This window comes from Ambystoma mexicanum, chromosome 1q (genome assembly GCF_040938575.1).
Source record: "Ambystoma mexicanum isolate Mex_15411 chromosome 1q, UKY_AmexF1_1, whole genome shotgun sequence".
Lineage (NCBI taxonomy): Eukaryota > Metazoa > Chordata > Amphibia > Caudata > Ambystomatidae > Ambystoma > Ambystoma mexicanum.
This window is the reverse complement of record NC_090922.1, coordinates 494,730,254-494,749,246: the sequence shown is the minus strand read 5'-3', so window position 1 is coordinate 494,749,246 and position 18,993 is coordinate 494,730,254. Positions and strand designations below refer to the sequence as shown.

The 18,993-nt window shown below is 48.5% G+C and overlaps 1 protein-coding gene across 4 annotated transcripts in view; it reads left to right on the top strand.

Annotated features, from left to right (window-relative positions):
- LOC138529468 (uncharacterized) overlaps positions 1–18,993 on the top strand; it is a 522,169-nt gene that overhangs the window by 183,371 nt on the left and 319,805 nt on the right. Inside the window, exon 5 of one of the 4 annotated variants that reach the window (XM_069640829.1) lies at positions 15,858–16,374. The exons of the other annotated variants lie outside the window; for them this stretch is intronic. Within the exon in view, the coding sequence (XP_069496930.1) occupies positions 15,858–15,955 (98 nt within the window). The 3' untranslated portion in view covers positions 15,956–16,374. Of the gene's footprint in view, positions 1–15,857; positions 16,375–18,993 lie in introns of those variants that run through there. 4 annotated transcript variants of the gene reach the window in all.

Genomic DNA, 18,993 nt, shown 5'->3' with positions numbered 1-18,993 from the left:
TTGTTCTTTGCCTTGGTTCTGTGCTACATCTGCATTCCCTACTTATAGGTTCCTTGTTGTGCTCTTTTCTTTGCTGATAGATTTGTACTGCTTCTGATTTCCTACGGTACAGCAGAATCTGCAGCCAGCTTCACGCTGATAATACACACTCACTGAATCTACTACAATTAGATCAGCATTGATGGAACATGGAGCCCTTTATCGCCCTAAAACCTCAACTCACCTCTAAATCTCTTCTATGATGATTCTAAGAACAAAAAGGCCAGTCCCCTTGTGACTCACCTGTCATGTTACAGCAGTCCCCCACTTGAGATTGCATTCATGTCGTTATAAGAAAAAAAACACCAAACATGATTATAAAATAAATGGTGTGTTGGGATCCTGATAATTGTTTATATTGAGAGACTCACTATTCATCAATGCAACTTTTAACGATATAGAGAAAATACCTCCTAAGAGAAATTGCCTCCACCCAATAGCAGCCATTATCGATTGTGTACCTTGTTGGTAAATTGGTTAAACTCACAAGCAGTGATATCCACAGACAATAATATCAATGATAGAGCAAAAAACATCAGTGTAACAAGATGCATTGAAACAAACAAATTCTTGTAAAATTAACATTGAACAACTCACTTTAAAAAAAATGTCTGACACCATGACAGAGATTTCGCCATGCTGTTCCCTTTCTGCATCATGCAAAAGCTAATTTACACCAGATCTCCTTTTCATACTCCTCCATGAGATCTGGCAAAGATCAGACAAAAGGCCTACTGAACAAAAAACCTTCCTCAAAGCATGTTAGTGTAATTTACCTGAATTTGACTTTAAAAGAAATTAAACATTTCATAAATTCCATGATTGACCTCAAGTGTTTAAATGCTTTTCCATCATAATTGAAAAAAGACAAATAAGGCTCAACAACTCTTGCACCATTCCTCATCCTAATTCTCACATACTATTGACTTTTAAAATCACTTTTAAGAATGCCCGAATTGGCGGATGACCGGAATGGCAGAACCAGGCAGCACCTCGCTGTGCATCTGACTCTCTCCCTCTCCCGATCCACACCACTGTTGCAGACAGTTAAACCACCCCTCCAACAGACCTTGCTCTATCAAACACACGACACCCAAAAAACCTGCCCAGAAATGAGACCAAAGATGAAGAGGGAACCCCAAAGTCTGCAGGCACAGCAAGCGAGGAAGGGAGAGAAGAACAACGCTTTGAAATGATCTTCCTGCCCACACAAGAGATGTGGCTACTTAAACATGCCATGTCTACATTTGAAAAAGCACAGCTCAGTGTCAACTCCAGAATTACTGAGAGGAAATGCAGGTTAAAAGTGAGGAGAAATAATTTGAGTTGGAACTGAAGGTGGGTTAAGCTGTCCTTAGACTTGACCATGCCAGGATGTCTGGTCAGGAGAACTAAAAATAGTCCTAAAAAGTGCTGCCTGGGCTATCAAGTCTCCCTTAGGGGGCCAACCTTGCCCTATCGAGAGCCCACAAATGTCTGTCATCAAAGCCATCCAACTGGCAGAGGCCGCCGCCTTTTATTGTGAGGTTACTCCATTTCCAGGAAAATAGATTGATACTGAAAGCTGCAAGGGTGATGCAAGAAAGAATATGGTGAGATGGAGATGTAAGCACAAGGAGTAAGTCATTTACACCTACATGCCCCACTCTGCCTTATTTTCGTGCCAAAACAAGATGCAGGTGGGGTACGGGGTGGAAATAAGATTTTATCCATGCTCACCATCTCTGCATTGTGTGAAAACTTAATTCTAAGCCTTCATGACATTTTCATGCAGGTGTAAAACCAATGGATTCCTAAGGAATCGGTCTTGGTTGTTCACCTGGTCAAAGCCAGGCATATTCCATATGCCTGAAAATCGTATTTTGGAGGGGCAAATGAAAAGAGTAAGAGCAAGTTTGCCTCCTTTTTTGCCCTTTGCATCTCCCCTGCACCTTGTGATGATTTAAAAAAATGTTATTTAAGTGTAAGCCTTTTTCTCACTTAACTAGCTGCATAGCATGCTCTTTAGTAAATGGATCGGTGCTTGAAAAATGAAAGATTAATGTGAAAAGCACTAGGTGCTTTTAAGCGCTAATACAGGGTTACCGCACCCAAGGAAATACATGTGATAGATACCTTTATGAAGCAATATGTATGATATGCAAGAGACGGCTACATGGCCACTGTAGTGGTCTAGCAGATTTCTTCCTATAGGTGTGGCTGTCACTCCAGGCACCCTTGGTAAAATGTCACAACTAGAGAGAGTCAACATCCTGCACAAATAACAGTTGGAAAACCTCAACATAATTGATGCAAATATAAACCTAGATTTCTTCAGCTCCACCTGAAAATTAAAGAAAGATTAATCCAGGAGGGAGAAAGAGAATCTCGTGCAAATAATACTAATAAAACGTGCCGATTTGAACAACCCCAAGACTGGGATCCTTTGCATTCTGCAAATAAATTAAGAGTATTGAGCACTCAAACCGAAACTGGAAAAACACATTCTATCTTCTTCATAATTAACTTTCCCTAACAACCTCCCAGCAATAAGGGATATTGGGCCTCATCACAAGTTGGGCGATGCGGTCAAAATGCGGTGGAAATAGCGGTACCGACGCATTACCTCACCACCCAATCATGAGTTGGGGGGAGAGTGGGAGGATTCACGTTCAGCTTTGAGCTGGAGGTGAATGCGCCAACTTTCCGACCAATTTTCGCGCAATTACCATGGCACAATTACTGCTGTGGTAATTGCGATGAAAATGACTCATTAAGTCCTATGGACTAAATAGAAAATGGGGACTTATACACTGCCACCAAGCGGCGTTAACGGTTATTATGTTGGGTGTTATTCCAGCAGATTTACTGCCGGGATACTGCCCAACTCCTGATGAGGCCCAATGTCTGAAGAGAGCTCTTTAATCCTTGCACATCATTATATACCATTAACAAACTTGTGGTGGCATCAGTGCGCCAAAAATATAGAACAATTTAGGGCCCCAAGAACACAAATATAACTGTCCTGCTTGCTGGTGGCCCTGGCGTGCATGCTTCTTTCTTTGCACCTGCTATGCCACGGGTGGCTCTGATGAGAGGGTAGCCGCTCATGCCCTCAATGGACAATGATGCCAGTGAAAAATTGAGGCGTTTCGCAAAGATTTTATCTTAATTACTAAATACAAATGTGGTTCTAATAAAAAAAAAACATTTGGTTTTCTAATTGTGCAATTCAGAAAATGATTTATTAATCATCAGTGTATAGTACAAAACAATAATAAAGAAATGTAGAACTCAACGCGTTTCGGGATAATGTATCGCTTCATCAGGAAAAAATAAACTTTACCTTCAATTAATTCAATGGTGATTCTTTAAACTCCAAAGGTATCTACAAAGTAAAGGGCAAGGTGGTATCAGTTCGTTGTATAACATTTAATGTTTATGGTAATGTATAAGAGGGAAGCAACTGTATTAAAAAATCACCTCTGTGTTAGGATGTTCAACTATGGTTCACATACATCTGTTTCTTACGTTATTTCTGTAATGCAGCCGTTCTAGCTCATTACTGGGTCTGTTTAATACAAAAATGAATAAACCAAGGGTTGTCTCACTGTCTTGACCATCTATCAAGTGGAAATCACGAACGATAATAATGAAAATATACCTTTATGGGGGTACCCTCGGTGGGGAAGAAGTGCTTATGCAGAAGCAAAGTGCTCTGAGCGGGCGCCACCTCTGTCAATTTCCGCATTGGACTATGACAAATACATAGACTATGTTATAATAATTGAATTCTGCATGATTTTCAAATTGTAAATATATAATGCTATGGCATACTGGTGGGTAGATTAGTCTGTTTTTGTATTAATGCAGTTCAAGTTTGAACTGGCATCTACCAGTAAAAGGGTGTGCAGGGGACCGGAGTGTCCGTCAATTGAGGACACTTACAGGCCGATTCATGTAATTCCACACGAAAGTGTCGCACGTGGGTGGCGCACAGCGTGCCCGTGTGAATGTCTGCACCAGCCGTGTGCGATAAAATCAATTTCTGCGCACAGCGTATTCATGGATTCTCGCCTCCAAAAGCAGACGTGGCTCAGAGTGGCGCAGCGACCCTGCAGCAGCGCCAGTTACGCCCCCAAGAACGCCCTTGCGCAAGGAAAAGCCATCAAGATCGCAAAACTATCGCAAAGGGCTGCGCCAACCCTGTACCAGTTTACCGGACTGGCAAACAGCAAACGCAAAGCGGGGAACGTGTATTACGGGTTCGGGAACACGCGTGCGCGAGAAGTCTCACACGCGATCTGGCCTGGGGGAGCGTGTGCATGTATTTCAGGGGTGCGCGAGAAGTTCCACATGCGATTGGCCTGGGCGCGTGTATTCCAGAGGTGCGCGAGAATTTCCACATACGATCGGGCCTGGGGGAGCGTGTGCGTGTAATTCAGGGGTGCGCGAGAAGTTCCACATGCGATCGGGCCTGGGGGAGTGTGTGCGTGTATTTCAGGGGTGCGCGAGAAGTTCCACACGTGATCGGGCCTGGGGGAGCGTGTGCGTTTATTTCAGGGGTGCGTGAGAAGTTCCACACGCGATTGGCCTGGGCGCGTGTATTTCAGAGGTGCGCGAGAAGTTCCACACGCGATTGGCCTGGGCGCGTGTATTTCAAAGGTGCGTGAGAAGTTCCACACGCGATTGGCCTGGGCGCGTGTATTTCAGAGGTGTGCGAGAAGTTCCACACGCGATCGGGCCTGGGGGAGCGTGTGCGTGTATTTCAGGGGTGCGCGAGAAGTTCCACACGCGATCGGGCCTGGGGGAGCGTGTGCGTGTATTTCAGGGGTGTGTGAGAAGTTCCACACGCGATTGGCCTGGGCGCGTGTATTTCAGAGGTGCGCGAGAAGTTCCACACGCGATCGGGCCTGGGGGAGCGTGTGCATGTATATCAGGGGTGCGCGAGAAGTTCCACACACGATTGGCCTGGGCGCATGTATTTCAGAGGTGCGCGAGAAGTTCCACACGCGATCGGGCCTTGGGGAGGGTGTGCATGTATTTCAGGGGTGCGCGAGAAGTTCCACACGCGATTGACCTGGGCGCGTGTATTTCAGAGGTGCGCGAGAAGTTCCACACGCGATTGGCCTGGGCGCGTGTATTTCAGAGGTGCGCGAGAAGTTCCACACGCGATTTCAGCAGGGTACGTGTAGTTCAGGGGTGCGCGAGAATTTTCACACGCAATTTCAGCAGGGTACGTGTATTTCAGGGGTGCGCGAGAATTTTCACACGCGATTTCAGCAGGGTACGTGTATTTCAGGGGTGCCGGGGAGTCCTACATGTGATTTGGCAGTGTGGGTCCTCCCAGGTGTCCCCTGTACACCCTCCACTGCCCCTGCAGGCAGCCCACACCACAGTGGACTACCCTGCATCCCTGGTCATGTCCCGCAGGCAGCCCACCCAACATGGGCATGCCCCCCAGCAAAGGCACATGTCTCCTTGCACTACTGATCACCAACTCATGTCCCCTTGCACCCCCACCCCCAGCATTGCGGGGCACCTGCCAGCAGGCCCCCACTCATGTCCCACTCATGTCTCCCTGCACCCCCACCCCCCAGCATTGCGGGGAACCTGCCAGCAGGCCCCCACTCATGTCCCACTCATGTCCCCCTGCACCCCCACCCCCCAGCATTGCGGGGCACCTGCCAACAGGCCCCCACTCATGTCCCACTCATGTCCCCCTGCACCCCCACCCCCCAGCATTGCGGGGCACCTGCCAGCAGGCCCCCACTCATGTCCCACTCATGTCCCCCTGCACCCCCACCCCCCAGCATTGCGGGGCACCTGCCAGCAGGCCCCCACTCATGTCCCACTCATGTCCCCCTGAACCCCCACCCCCCAGCATTGCGGGGCACCTGCCAGCAGGCCCCCACTCATGTCCCACTCATTTCCCCCTGCACCCCCACCCCCCAGAATTGCGGGGCACCTGCCAGCAGGCCCCCACTCATGTCCCACTCATGTCCCCCTGCACCCCCACCCCCCAGCATTGCGGGGCACCTGCCAGCAGGCCCCCACTCATGTCCCACTCATGTCCCCCTGCACCCCCACCCCCCAGCATTGCGGGGCACCTGCCAGCAGGCCCCCACGCATGTCCCACTCATGTCCCCCTGCACCCCCACCCCCCAGCATTGTGGGGCACCTTCCAGCAGGCCCCCACACATGTCCCCCAGCCAACATGTCATCACAATCTAGATCCCTGGACCTTATGGTCAGCCTCCAAATGCAAAACACCCACTCGAGTATTGCATCCACCCACTTAGAAATGGCAATGACATGATAGAACCCCAATAGCAAGTTTGGAAATGAACACATGGCCCTCACATACACCCAATGGGTGTCAGTGAATCTCAAAACCCATATCAGGATATGCATGATACCAATGGGATGATACTACACATTGAAGTTTGATGAACAAAATGTATTAAAAACAGCATAAATGGAATAAAAAATAAACAAATGACAATGGGAATCAAAAACCAAAAGCAGCATGTCCGTAAAATAATGAAAAACGACAAATCATAATCCAAAGGAAAGGTGTCCAAAGTCACAGTTCAAGAAAGTAAATCCAAGGTAAAAACAAAACCGAAAACCATTGCTCCATGGGTAAATCAAAAAAAATAAAATAAAATCCAACAGTCAACTATATACAGATAAACAAACCAGGGTCCATGATCCCAACTGAAGAAATGAAACCTACATAAAAATACTACCTAATAAAATAAAATTATATACAAAAATGTGGCCCATTGTCCAAAAGGTCCAAAATAAATAAAAAAGCAAGGGAAACCTAACACTAACTACATAACTATTTACAAGGACAGCGGGCTAGTCCGACGGCTCACTGGTTGTTGTCATGGGCCGGGGCATCATCGAACTCCTGTTCAATGGCTTGGAGGCGGGCATGTTCCCTGGCCCCGAGGTCCCGCAGGGATAATGCAGTGTCCAGCTCCAACTCACTGCGAAGACCCTCGAGGCACTCAGCCCGCCCCAGCGCCCTCCGCATGGAGTCCTCCGCCCTGACCATTGTGAGCCGTTCCTCCTCTGCCCGCTGCCGCTCCGCACCTATCTGCTGGCACAACCCCTCCCACACGGAAGCCACTCCCATTCCAGGGTTCTCCTGCCCTCCGGCCGATGCCTGCACCCCTGATGTTGATGGCCCGAGCCACGATGCCTCCCACGTTGAGCCTGCTGCTGCCTCCGACGCAACTGCCTGTGCCAGCACGACGGCATCCAGGCTGATGGAAACCACTGACGCCGTCGTGCACGTGCCCTGCCCGATGATGCCGTCACATCCTCCATCTGCTGGGGTCCAGTTGCTGGTGTGTCCACCCCTGCTGGACCTCCGACTCCCGACTGTGGCAGGGATGGGATCCCCACTGAGGTGGCTGCATTGGTCGGGGCAGGTCCACAGGGGGCCCTGGTGGCATCTGGGCCGGAAGACGGCATGGAGTACGACTGGCGCATAGCCTCCACAGAGGTGGAGAGGGTCGCCAGAGTGCCCGACACATGTACGAGACCCCCGACCATGACCGCTCCCAACTGGGCCACGTTGGCACGGTGCTCTTCGTGATGATGTGCGTGCTCCCCCCGGGAAGCACGCACCTCATCACGAATGACAGCCGTGCGCAACGCGACACCAATCAGGACCTTCTCCATACGGCCAGGGGTCCCCTCGTCCGCAGGTGGAGGGGAGTCAGATGACATGGACATCCCCCCTACCTGCGGACGGGCCTGGGATGGGGCATCCCTGCTGGTGCATGGTGGTGCAGTCACAGTGTCAGGGACAGTGACATGCACAGGCACCTCCACGGTGACCTGTGCTGCCTCCTGCCCCTGCCCCTGGACTGCACCACTTGCACCAGCAGGGATGCCCCCACCAGGCCCCATGTGCGGCTCAGTAGCGGCCTCCTCCTCCTCTGTGGAAACCACCGACCTGGATGGCTCCACATCGTCTTCCGCCATTGCAAGCCCCTGTGGGGGCTCACCCACCCCTTCCGCTGCAGCCGTGGGGGCATCCCCGCCGCTTAGCTCCACAGCGCTGTCTCCGCCCTCTTCTTCACTTTGCGCTGTGTAGAGGGAGACATAGAACACAAGCATCAGGGTACTGTACAATGGTCCCCTAGACAGGAAGCAATAGCAGATGAGTGGCACTGTCAAAGATCACTTCCATCATGTCCCTCCACAACACATGGGTCAGTGCAGGCAAAACACATGCAGTAACAGGCATGGCGCATGCTATGGACATAAGCAAACATCTCCAAGGGACTCTTGAAGCATACAATGTTGTTTTGGACAAACATGCATCATGGGTCATGCCTATCACATGCACACACTTCAACGTACTTTCATCCATCTGGACTCGTACACCCCAGACACAGTGGATGCAAGGATAACTAGGCTGCATCAGTGAATCTGAACATTGTCACAGACATGTGTCATGCATCCATGGCATCCACAAGTCACAGACACGCAGGTCAGAAACACAGACATGGACACCATACATGTACATGGCATCAGCACCCATCCCTCACCCACACCCATGTCCAGGAACAGAGACTGGCATGGTCTCATGTGTCCATTCCGCATAGGGCTCCCCATGTTACATTTCAACCCATACACCAACCGTGTGCTTCACACATTACTGGTCTCACATGCATGGCCATGATGTCCCTGCACACACACACGCGTACATGGCCTATGTCACACATATAGGCAAGTATCAGAAAACCAGCACGCTGCAACATGCCCTGTCTCACACAGCAGTGCTTGGCCACTTACCGCTCGACTCCAGACGGGTCTGCCTCTCAAGGATCTGGGCATGGAGCGCTGGGCGTACGCGTTCCAGGACCCTCAGCTGGATGGTAATCCACGAGGCGCCGGGCCTTTATGAGGGTCCTGGACCTGAAGTCCTCCCAGTGCTTCTTGACTTGCTTGATGTTGCGGGTTGCCACCCCCTCCGCGTTGATGGCAACCACAAAGTCATCCCAGATCCTGTCCCGTCCTTGTCGGCGCGTGGTGATCCGAAGAGGGCATCATAATCCCCCAGGACAAGCTCCACCAGGACACCAACTTCCTTCTGACTGAAGCTGGTGGCCCTCTGCCCCTCTGGCTGGGGGTCGCCAGTGGTCTCGGATGGTGTTTGCCCCGACATGGCGACCCCCGAGGCAGGCGTGGGTGGGCAACTGGGTCCTGGGGCTGGGCTGTGGAGCCATGGTATACCAGTCGGGAGTGTTCTGTTCCAGCAGGGGTGGACACAGCAACTGGACCCCTGCAGATGGCTGATGTGCAGGCACCAAATGGCAGGGCACGGTGGCAGCAGGCAGGCAGGCAGCAGCAGATGGCTCGTGGGAGGCTGCTCGGGCTCTGGGGGGCAGTAATTCGGCCTTTTGGGCAGGAGCGTGGTCTTACTTGTGCTTACGCGTGGCCAGCTTGATACGGAGTGATTTGGCACGTGAAAATTCTGCACGTCAGCGTGTGAATCGAGGAAAGGCCCTTAGCGCGTAAGCGCGTCAGCACGCATACGCGATTCCATTGGACCAAAGGCCCTTAGCGCATATGCGTGTCTGTGACGTATCGCGCATGGGCGTTGCTTTTCGTGGGGTGCGGTGCGTGTGTTTTGCAGCCGTTGGGGTTCACACGCTATTACTTCACAGCGGGTGGGTGTTGGCTAAGCATTCTTCTACACGCAAGGCAGACGGTGAGTGGTACCCTGCTCCCCCAGGCCCGATCGCGTGTAAAAACACCAGTGAGCCCCTGAAATACACGTACCCCGCTCCCCCAGGCCCGATCGCGTGTAAAAACACCCGCGAGCCCCTGGAATACACGTACCCCGCTCCCCCAGGCCCGATCGCGTGTAAAAACACCTGCGAGCCCCTGAAATGCACTTACCCCGCTCCCCCAGGCCCGATCGTGTGTAAAAACACCCGTGAGCCCCTGAAATACACGTACCCCGCACCCCCAGGCCTGATCGCGTGTGAAACATCTCGCGCACCTCTGAGATACACGCACACGCTCCCCCAGGCCCGATCGCGTGTGAAAACACCCGCGAGCCCCTGAAAGACACGCGCCCAGGCCAATCGCGTGTGAAACTTCTCGCGCACCCCTGAAATACACGCGCCCAGGCCAATCGCGTGTGGAACTTCTCGTGCACCTCTGAAAGACATGCGCCCAGGCCAATCGCGTGTGGAACTTCTCACGCACCTCTGAAATACACGCGTTCAGGCCAATCGCATGTGGAACTTCTTGCGCACCCCTGAGATACACGCGCCCAGGCCAATCGCATGTGAGAAACTTCTCGCGCACCTCTGAGATACACGCACACGCTCCCCCTGGCCCGATAGCGTGTGAAACTTCTCGCGCACCTCTGAGATACACGCACACGCTCCCCCAGGCCCGATCGCGTGTGGGCCTTCTCTGGCGCACATTTTTTTCCTGCCAGGGACGCTACCGCCTGCTTTCGTGTGGCGGACATGTATGGGCCTGTGCGCGTCTTTGGCCGTGCGCTGTTTTTCCCTATTCGATTCCATGAATACGTGTTGCAGGCGAGCGTGTGGGCGTTCTGCGCACTTGCCTCCTGTACTTCCCCCGTGACGCCCACATTTTCACGAGTTGTTCCCCATTCTGCGTGTGTGCCCCGTGTTACGCCTACTTTTGTTATGTGTGCCGCGCTATGTGCGAATTCGTTGTGGCCTTATCGCACGGCGTTCGATGACCTGTGCGCCAGCGTGCGCCAGCGTGCGCCAGCGTGCGCCGCGCACTTTTTCAGCGCACATCCCACATTTTGCGCGTGCACAGACTTCCATGAATTGATATGCGATGTTTTCTGTGCGATAATCGCACTTGCACTGCGATTTTCGCTATTTCACTGCGAATCGCACGTTTTCGCACGCGTGCGCCGTTTTTTCGGCGCACATTGATTCCATGAATCGGCCTGTTAGTTCTTTACAATTATTCTGTTGACCCATAGGCCCTCATTACGAGCATGGCGGTCCAGGAAGTACGATACCGGTAAGCATGCCGTACCGTACTTCCTGGATCACCATACTACAGGCTCTGCTCGCGGGAACTGTTTCACCTGCCAGGTTGTGCCAGTGCAACCGACGTCCCCATCCCCATTCAGCCCTATGGGGCAAAATGGGGATGGGGAGGCCCTTGATTCTGGCACCCGAAAATGGGCAATTACCGGGTCCACCGAACTCGGCATGACCCGGTTCTTGTCCATTCACGGGTGCCGGAAAAAATGCATCTCCGGAGGCAGCCGTGTTGTTTTTAACGGCACGGCTACCGCAAGGGTTGTAATGAGGGGCATAGTGTCAGGGTTGTTTCTTTTTCCCCTGCACCCTAAAAGCATAATGAATCCACTATCCTCAAACCAAATGACTACTATTTTTTGTATAATCAAGGTGTGAGTCAACCTATCATTTTGGCTTTCACTCAATGGACAATCAGGCAGGTCTCCCTGAGTTGGGGATTTTGAACTTATTTATGGTTTAATTTGAAGGAGGACACCCACAGAATGTGGATGTTTTTAATGAAAGGATTGTTTGCAGGATCTCATGAGAAAGGGCCTTTATGGGTGCAGCTACTAGGGGGTAAAGGTTTTCCTGACTCCCTCAAAATATGCAAGATGACTTTTTGGACCCCCAAATAGACCACATCACCCTTTGCCTCACTGTGGAACAATCCCTTTACAAACTGTATACAGACGTTTGTTGTTTAAACAGGACAGGTCAAGCGTCACACGCGAGCGTAAAGACTTTCCAAGCAGGTATATATGTCTCATGGCTTGCAGAGATTTTACTGTTAGGGTCAGTATTGCTATAAATGAAAGAGCAACACGCTGAGATTGCATCATGTGCTTAGAAGGGTTTCGCATAAAACCACTATGACTGACATATTTGTCAAATATAAAGCTCTTCTTAGGTTCATAATGTGCTCTATGATTTATGCAAAAGCAGCTCTGTGCTACTTGCAACCCTCCCCTCTTCCATAGGTGATTTGTTTGCAGGTTGTGGGTAATTTGCTCACTGGGGATCATTTTAAAAGCAGCATTACAGTGAAATAAGTGTACAAATTAAATGTAAAAAAGGCTTACATAGGTATTTACACGTTTGTTTGTTTATTTATTTGTATTGCGCGCCAGACTCAAGGGTAACCGGGCGCAGTGAAAAGAATATACGAAGTTTACAATGTTGCATAGAAATTAGTGTTACAGCAAATTACAATGTTGCATAGGTAAAAATTTACAGTAGTGATATATTTTGATGGTAAATATATACATTCAGATAGATAACATAACACAAATTAAAGTCTTTCAAGCCTTACATGTTGTTGTCATTGAGGTGTTTGATAAGATTCGTTCTAAAGTGAGGGAAAGGTTGGTCTGATCTAAGGTTCTGTGGCAGGGCATTCCACCATTTAGCGGCGAGCACAGGGAGCTTGTGCCACCAATTTTGGCAAGTTTAAATCTTGGAATTACCAGACAGTTGGAGTTGGGTGTTTTTGTAGGTCTGCTAGAAATTTTTCTTTTTATTTTGTCCATCAGATAACTGGGAGCAGCGTTATTGAGGGCTTTGTGCGTCAAGGAGAGCATTTTTAGGTGGATTTCATTGTCGGTGGAGAGCCATTTGTATTGTTGTCTAGTGGAGGAGATATGTTCCATTTTGTTTATGCCTAAGGCAGCTCTAAGGGCATTGTTTTGTAGGATTTGTAGCCTTTTGGTGATGGTTTTGTTAGCGCCGCTGTAAAGGGCATTGCAATAATCGAGTCGTGATAGTATTAAGGCTCTCGCTAGGATCATGCAACTGTTATTAGATAAGAAAGGTTTACCTGCTCTTATTAATTTGCAGGTATAAGCTGTTGTGGAAGCTAAGGAGTTAGCTTGTTTGGCAAAGCACATGGTGGAGTCAAGATAGAAGCCTAGTGTTTTTACTTCACTCGAAACCTTGATGCTATTTCCATCTATGTTAAACGTGGAATAGTCCTTGTCTAGTTTGTTGATATTGGCCTGCGTGCCCAGAATGATCAGCTCAGTCTTACATTCAGGCAGAGGCCATGTGATGCCATCCATGCCTGAATAATGAGGTACACCCTATTCACCAACTCCCTGTCCTTGCTGTGATCCCCAGAAAGCGGGAGGAGAATCTGTGTATCATCTGCATAGTTAGTATAGGTGATACCTAGAAGGTCCAGATCATCGAAGAGGGGTTTAGTGAATATGTTGTATAGGGTTGGTGAAACACAGGAGCCTTGAGGGACGCCGCACGTGATTGGAAGAGGGTCGGCTGCTGCCGAGGGGGAGAAAAATCTCATTGTTCTCTCGCTCAGAAAGGATTCAATCCATTTGGTGGCATGCGTGGAGAAGTGTGCAGTGGTGTCCAGGTGTTTGCAGAGGACCTTGTGATCCACCAGATCGAAAGCAGCTGAGAGATCAAGTAAGAGGAGGAGTGCCGTCTTACCTTGATCTCTCAGTTCGTCTATTTGGGTCTTTAGATCAATGAGTGCAGTTTCAGTACCGTGGAGTGGGCGGAAACCAGATTGTCTGGCTCCCAGTAGGTTGTTTGAGTCAAGGTGTCTTTGAATTTGTGTATAGGCAACCTTGTCTAGTATTTTCAATAGGAAAGGTACGGTAGTGATGGGCCGATAATTGGTGGGGATGAGGGGGTCAAGAGTCTGCTTTTTAAGCAGTGGGAGCACCCATGATTGTTTTAGGTTTGCCGGGATATTACCTGTGGCGAAGGAAGAGTTGATCAATTTTGAAATGAACGGTGAAAGGTCTCTGGCAGCGTCTTTTGTTAGTTGTGCTGGGCAGATGTCACCTTTGCAGTTCGACGGTTTGAGGGAAAGGATGATTTTCTCTACCTCTAAGATGGTGGTTTTAGTGAAGGAGAATTTGTTGGTTGGGTCGTTGATGGTGTTGTTGAGTGGCGGCTTGTTTGTGAGGTTTAGGGAATCTTTTTTTAGTTGGATTTTGTTTTGTAGAGTGGTAATTTTATTTTCTAGGGCTGTTTGGATATATGTGCACCAGGTCTGGTCTTTAGTGCAGGTATCTGGTTTGGCAATGGGGGACTCTAGTTCTTTCAAGATGGAGAAGAGTTCCTTCATACTTGAGTTGGCATTGGCGATGCGAGCATTGTAGGAATTGCGTTTCGCTAGACAGATTTCATTTTTATAATGCCGAGAGATATTAGTTAAATTAGCTTTATTCTCTTCGGTTGGAAATAGTTTCCAGTCGGATTCGCATTTTTTTTTGTTTAGGCGCAAGGCCTTAAATTCTGGCGTGAACCACTTGTTTAAATGTGCCTTGGATTTGCTTGTTCGCATTTTGAGCGGGGCGACTTTGTCCATAGTGGTACGCATGATGTTGTTGAATTTGTTGACCAATGCACTGGGGTTGAGGTTGTCTGGCAATGCATTTAGGGTAGGAAGGATCAGGGGAATAATATTATCCGCTGTAATATTCTTTTTGTTTCTTGTAGGGCATGGTGGAGCTGCCTGTGGGACAGGGCTGGTTGGTTTGATGGTTAGTAAATTAAAGGACACCAAGGAGTGGTCTGTCCAGGAAAGGGGCATAATAGAGGATACTGTGGCCGAGCAATTGGAATCAGAGATCCAGTCAAGTATTCTACCCTTTACATGTGTGGGGGTGCTGACTTTTTGGCTAAGTCCTAAGGTGTTAAGTGTATTGGCAATAGTGGATGCATGGGCATCTGCTTGGTCATTGAAGCCAAGGTTAAAGTCCCCTAATACCAGCAATTGAGAAGTAGTTTTGGTATTGTTGGACAGAAGGCTGTGCAAGTCCTCCTCAAAAGTTCCAAGTGGACCCGGTGGTCTGTAAATTAGGTGAATCGAAAGAGTTTGGGTGTTGTTTATGGGCATTTTGGCACTGAGAGTTTCACAGGATTGCATAGTTGTGGTAGGGACTAGGCGTAATGATAAGTTTATTTTGGATATAATGGCGATTCCACCTCTGCGGGAGCCTTCTCGGTCCTGCCTGGATATGGTGTAGCCGTCAGGAATGGCTAACATGAGCGATGGAACTGCCGCATTGTGTAGCCAGGTCTTAGTTATAGCAATAAAGTCTAGATTTGCTTCTGTAATTAAGTCAGCTAGATCAATGGCGTGTGCCACTAGGGATCTTACATTTAGGAGTGCTCCCTTGAAGGAATGTCCTTTAGGGTCCATTTTGGTTATGGTCGAGTTGGATGAGTTGGTATTTGTCTTAAGCATGTTTGTGTTCACTGATGGGGAGGAGTGAAGGGGTGCAGTGCATATTCTAATGTGTTGGTCTTTCATAGTACGTTTTATAGTGGGGAGGGATCTTCAAAGAGGTTCATAGAGTTTATTAAGTCTGGCGCGTAACTTAAGGTTTCTCTCGTGGGTTGGGGTAGGCTGAGAGATGTAGGCTAGTTGGCCTGGCATGGCCTGGTACACGGGACTGATAAGGCCAGGGTGGTTGAGTATCTTGGGTGTGGTGAGTAGGAGAGGAGACGCGAAGGCTGGCTTGCAAGGGGGAACTTCAGTGTGGCTGTTCTTAGGGGGGGCGTGCAGTGTGGCCATGATCATTAGGAAGTAGATGTTGAGTAAGCTGGACATAGTGCTAAGCTATTCCTGGTAGCTAGCAATGCCACTTGGTGTGTGTGGACTAGGATAACTGGCCTTCTAGGTACTATCTGGTAAATCTTCCTTGCCTGGTTCAACTCCAGAACTTTTTGCTTTTCTAGTGAGATATTTTCCATTAATACCTCAGTGAGTGGGAACCTTTTTCCACACTCACCTGTCTTTAACTCTTTTTATAGGTGTCATTTTTAAGACTTTGTTGCAGTTCCTGATAAATACTGGAAACCTGGAAGCTGAAGTCATGTCGACCACTGGAACAGAAAACCGAAGAGGATGATGAAGGAAAAGCGGCGGGAATGATTTCCAGGGCCGGAGAGCCTGCTTTGTAACCAGAGCCTGCTGCAGCCCTTCCTTCCAATCGACCTGGGGTCTCCGAAAACAACGACCCCAACCCAGAGCCTAGTGAGACCCACTAGACTCAAGACGACCTGCATTTTGAGCCATCACACGGGTTGCTGTGACCTTGCGTTCTTGCAATACCCCAATACCCTGGGACCTCCTGCCACTGTGCGGTGCACGGTCTTCCGAATTCCGAATCGCGCTGAAACTTCGTGGGCATCTTGGTCTATCTCCAGAGACACGAATCGAGTCCAAAAAGTCCCCTCACCAGAGTGCTGGACCTTTTAAACGACAAGAATTCAACCGCGATTTTCTGTCTTCTTCTGTGCTCCTTGAAAAGGTGCCAAACCCGCAGAACCGCATTCAGCCATGAGAGAAATCTTGCCTAGAGCCTTCTTCATCGATCCCTGCTGCAAAGTCCCTTCTGAGGTCTTGTGTTCAGTCTCCAGGACAAGGAATCCAGTGACAAGGTATTTGGCTGCAGTCCCTGAAGTTCTCCTGCTGCAATCTCTTCTTCATTGCTGAGGTACTGTGTTGGCTTGGGTATATACTTACCTTAAGCCTGTTGGGATTTCTGTGTAGTCCTGGGGTGTTTTCTGTGATTGGGAGGTCCCTCGTCCAGTACACCCAGTCCCACTGCTAGAATCCTGCTGGGGTGTCTTCTGTGAAGCCCGTGGACCCTCTTCTAACCCTAGAAGTAAAGTACTCACTTGTTTGCCCAGTTTTCCTAAGGAAACTCTGGCTTTTGCTACTAAAGAACTTATTCTAACACTGCCTGTTGGTCACTAGTCCTAGTGACCCCCCTTCTGCCACTGAGAACACTCATGCTCTAAGGGAAAATACTTTGAAGGGATTGGGACTTCTGCCTAGAAAAGAAATCAAGTGTTTTTACTTACTTGTAAAGAGTTGGTTGGTAACTGTAATTCTAAGAGTGAACAGTTACAAAAGTTCTTACTGATCTTGGATGTGTGATGCACTATTCTTAAAAGTATGGTTAACATCTTTCCTTCCTTAGCCACTGTTTTGCCAGTCTAAAAGAAAGTAGATGTGAAGGTATTTTACTCTCCTGTGACTGGGTTGTGCCTCTTTACAAAAGTAATGTGTTGGTTTCACCAGATTATTCCTGAAGGGTAATTGCATGAGTGTCCTCCAACTGTTGGTATCACCAGGTTAGTCCTGTTGGGATAACTGTATGAGTGTCCCCCAACTGGGTCTTGCTTCCCCTGACTTGCTGATAGCTGTCGTTAATAAGTCTGCATTAGGTTGTTGCCTACCTAGAATACCTATTCAGTAAAGTGTGACATTGGGTTTTACTTTCCCCTTCATTGTGAAGTTAAAGTAAGTGGGCTTTACTTACCTTGTGTTAGCTGTGTGCCATCCAAAACAAGTTACAAGAGTTATTGCTTACCTCAATCTGGGGTTCCCTGATTTCCAAAGCATCTGTAATTGTACATTACATCCATAGGTATTACTCACCTGGTATAACTGTGTGTTATGACAAAAGTAGTTATAGGTTTTTACTGCACCTAGAATAAGTGTTTCACTATTCACCAAAAGTATATTGTCCAGTTGACTGTTTATGTGATTTGTTCCAAGAGTCACTGTACAACTGGAAGGGCCTACTGTCCTTGTATTACCAAAAGTAATCTAAAAGTAACCATTGGTCTTTTACTCCCAAAGAATAGGCTTGGCCTATACTAAATGTGTAAAACAAGGTTTTGACTTCCCTAGAACTACTGTTAGGTGTTCCAAATAAGGTCTATACTTGGGTCTGTGTACTTTCAAGTATAGTGTTGTGTTTTATATTGTGATTTCATATAATGTTTCAGTATTTACTTAACCCCTAGATTTATCTGGGCCTACCTGTATTTAAATAAATCCTTTATTTTTATAATACATAGTGTTTCAGTGTTTCTTTGGATCTTTTGTATTACAATGTTCACTTGTACTGTATCTACTGCCCTCTCTCCCTCCTAAGATAAGCCTGGCTGCTCTGCCTACGCTACCATGTACTCAGGTGGTACAGTCTTATACTAAGAGTGGAGTCCTGTACTGCCTCAGTTGAATGGTTTTACTAGGCCCTTAACTGGACTTCAGAAAAACTGTCCTAACAGTGTGGACTAGGATAACTGGCCGTCTAGGTACTATGTGTCGGTAACAGTGTCTGAGGTTGTGTAGCTAGAACTGTATGGTCTAGGTACCAATCACTAGTAGGGGCACAAGTATATGAGGCACGAATGGGCAGTGTCTAGAGTACATATCATGGGAGGCACCTAAATGTGCCTGTTCCGACAAGGCTAAGATATAGAGACTGAGGGCACCTAGATGTGGCAATCAAACAGTGACTAGAGTACATAGCATGGGAGGCACCTAAATACTCCTGTCCGAACAAGGATAAAATACAGATACTGAGGGCATCTAGATATGGCAATCAAACAGTGACTATAATGCAAAGCGTGGGGGGCTAAAATACAGAGATCTAGGTATGGCAATCAAACAGTGACTATAATGGGGGCTAAAATACAGAGATCTAGGTATGGCAATCAAACAGTGACTATAATGCAAAGCGTGGGGGGCTAAACTACAGAGATCTAGGTATGGCAATCAAACAGTGACTATAATGCATAGCATGGGAGGCTAAAATACAGATCCTGAGGGCACCTGGATGTGGCAATCAAACAGTGACTATAGTACATAGCATGGGAGGCTGAGATACAGAGACTGAGGGCACCTAGATATGGCAATCAAACAGTGACTATAATACATAGCATGGGCGGCACCTAAATGCATCTGTCCCAATGAAGCTAAAATACAGAAACTGAAGGCACCTAGATATGGCAATCAAACAGTGACTATAATACATATCATGGGAGGCACCTGTGTGCGCCAGTCCCCACGAGAGCAGGGTACGAGGGTCATAGACAGTCATAAGGTCATAGGCAGGCGGTATAACACAAAATCAGAGGTCAGAGCAAG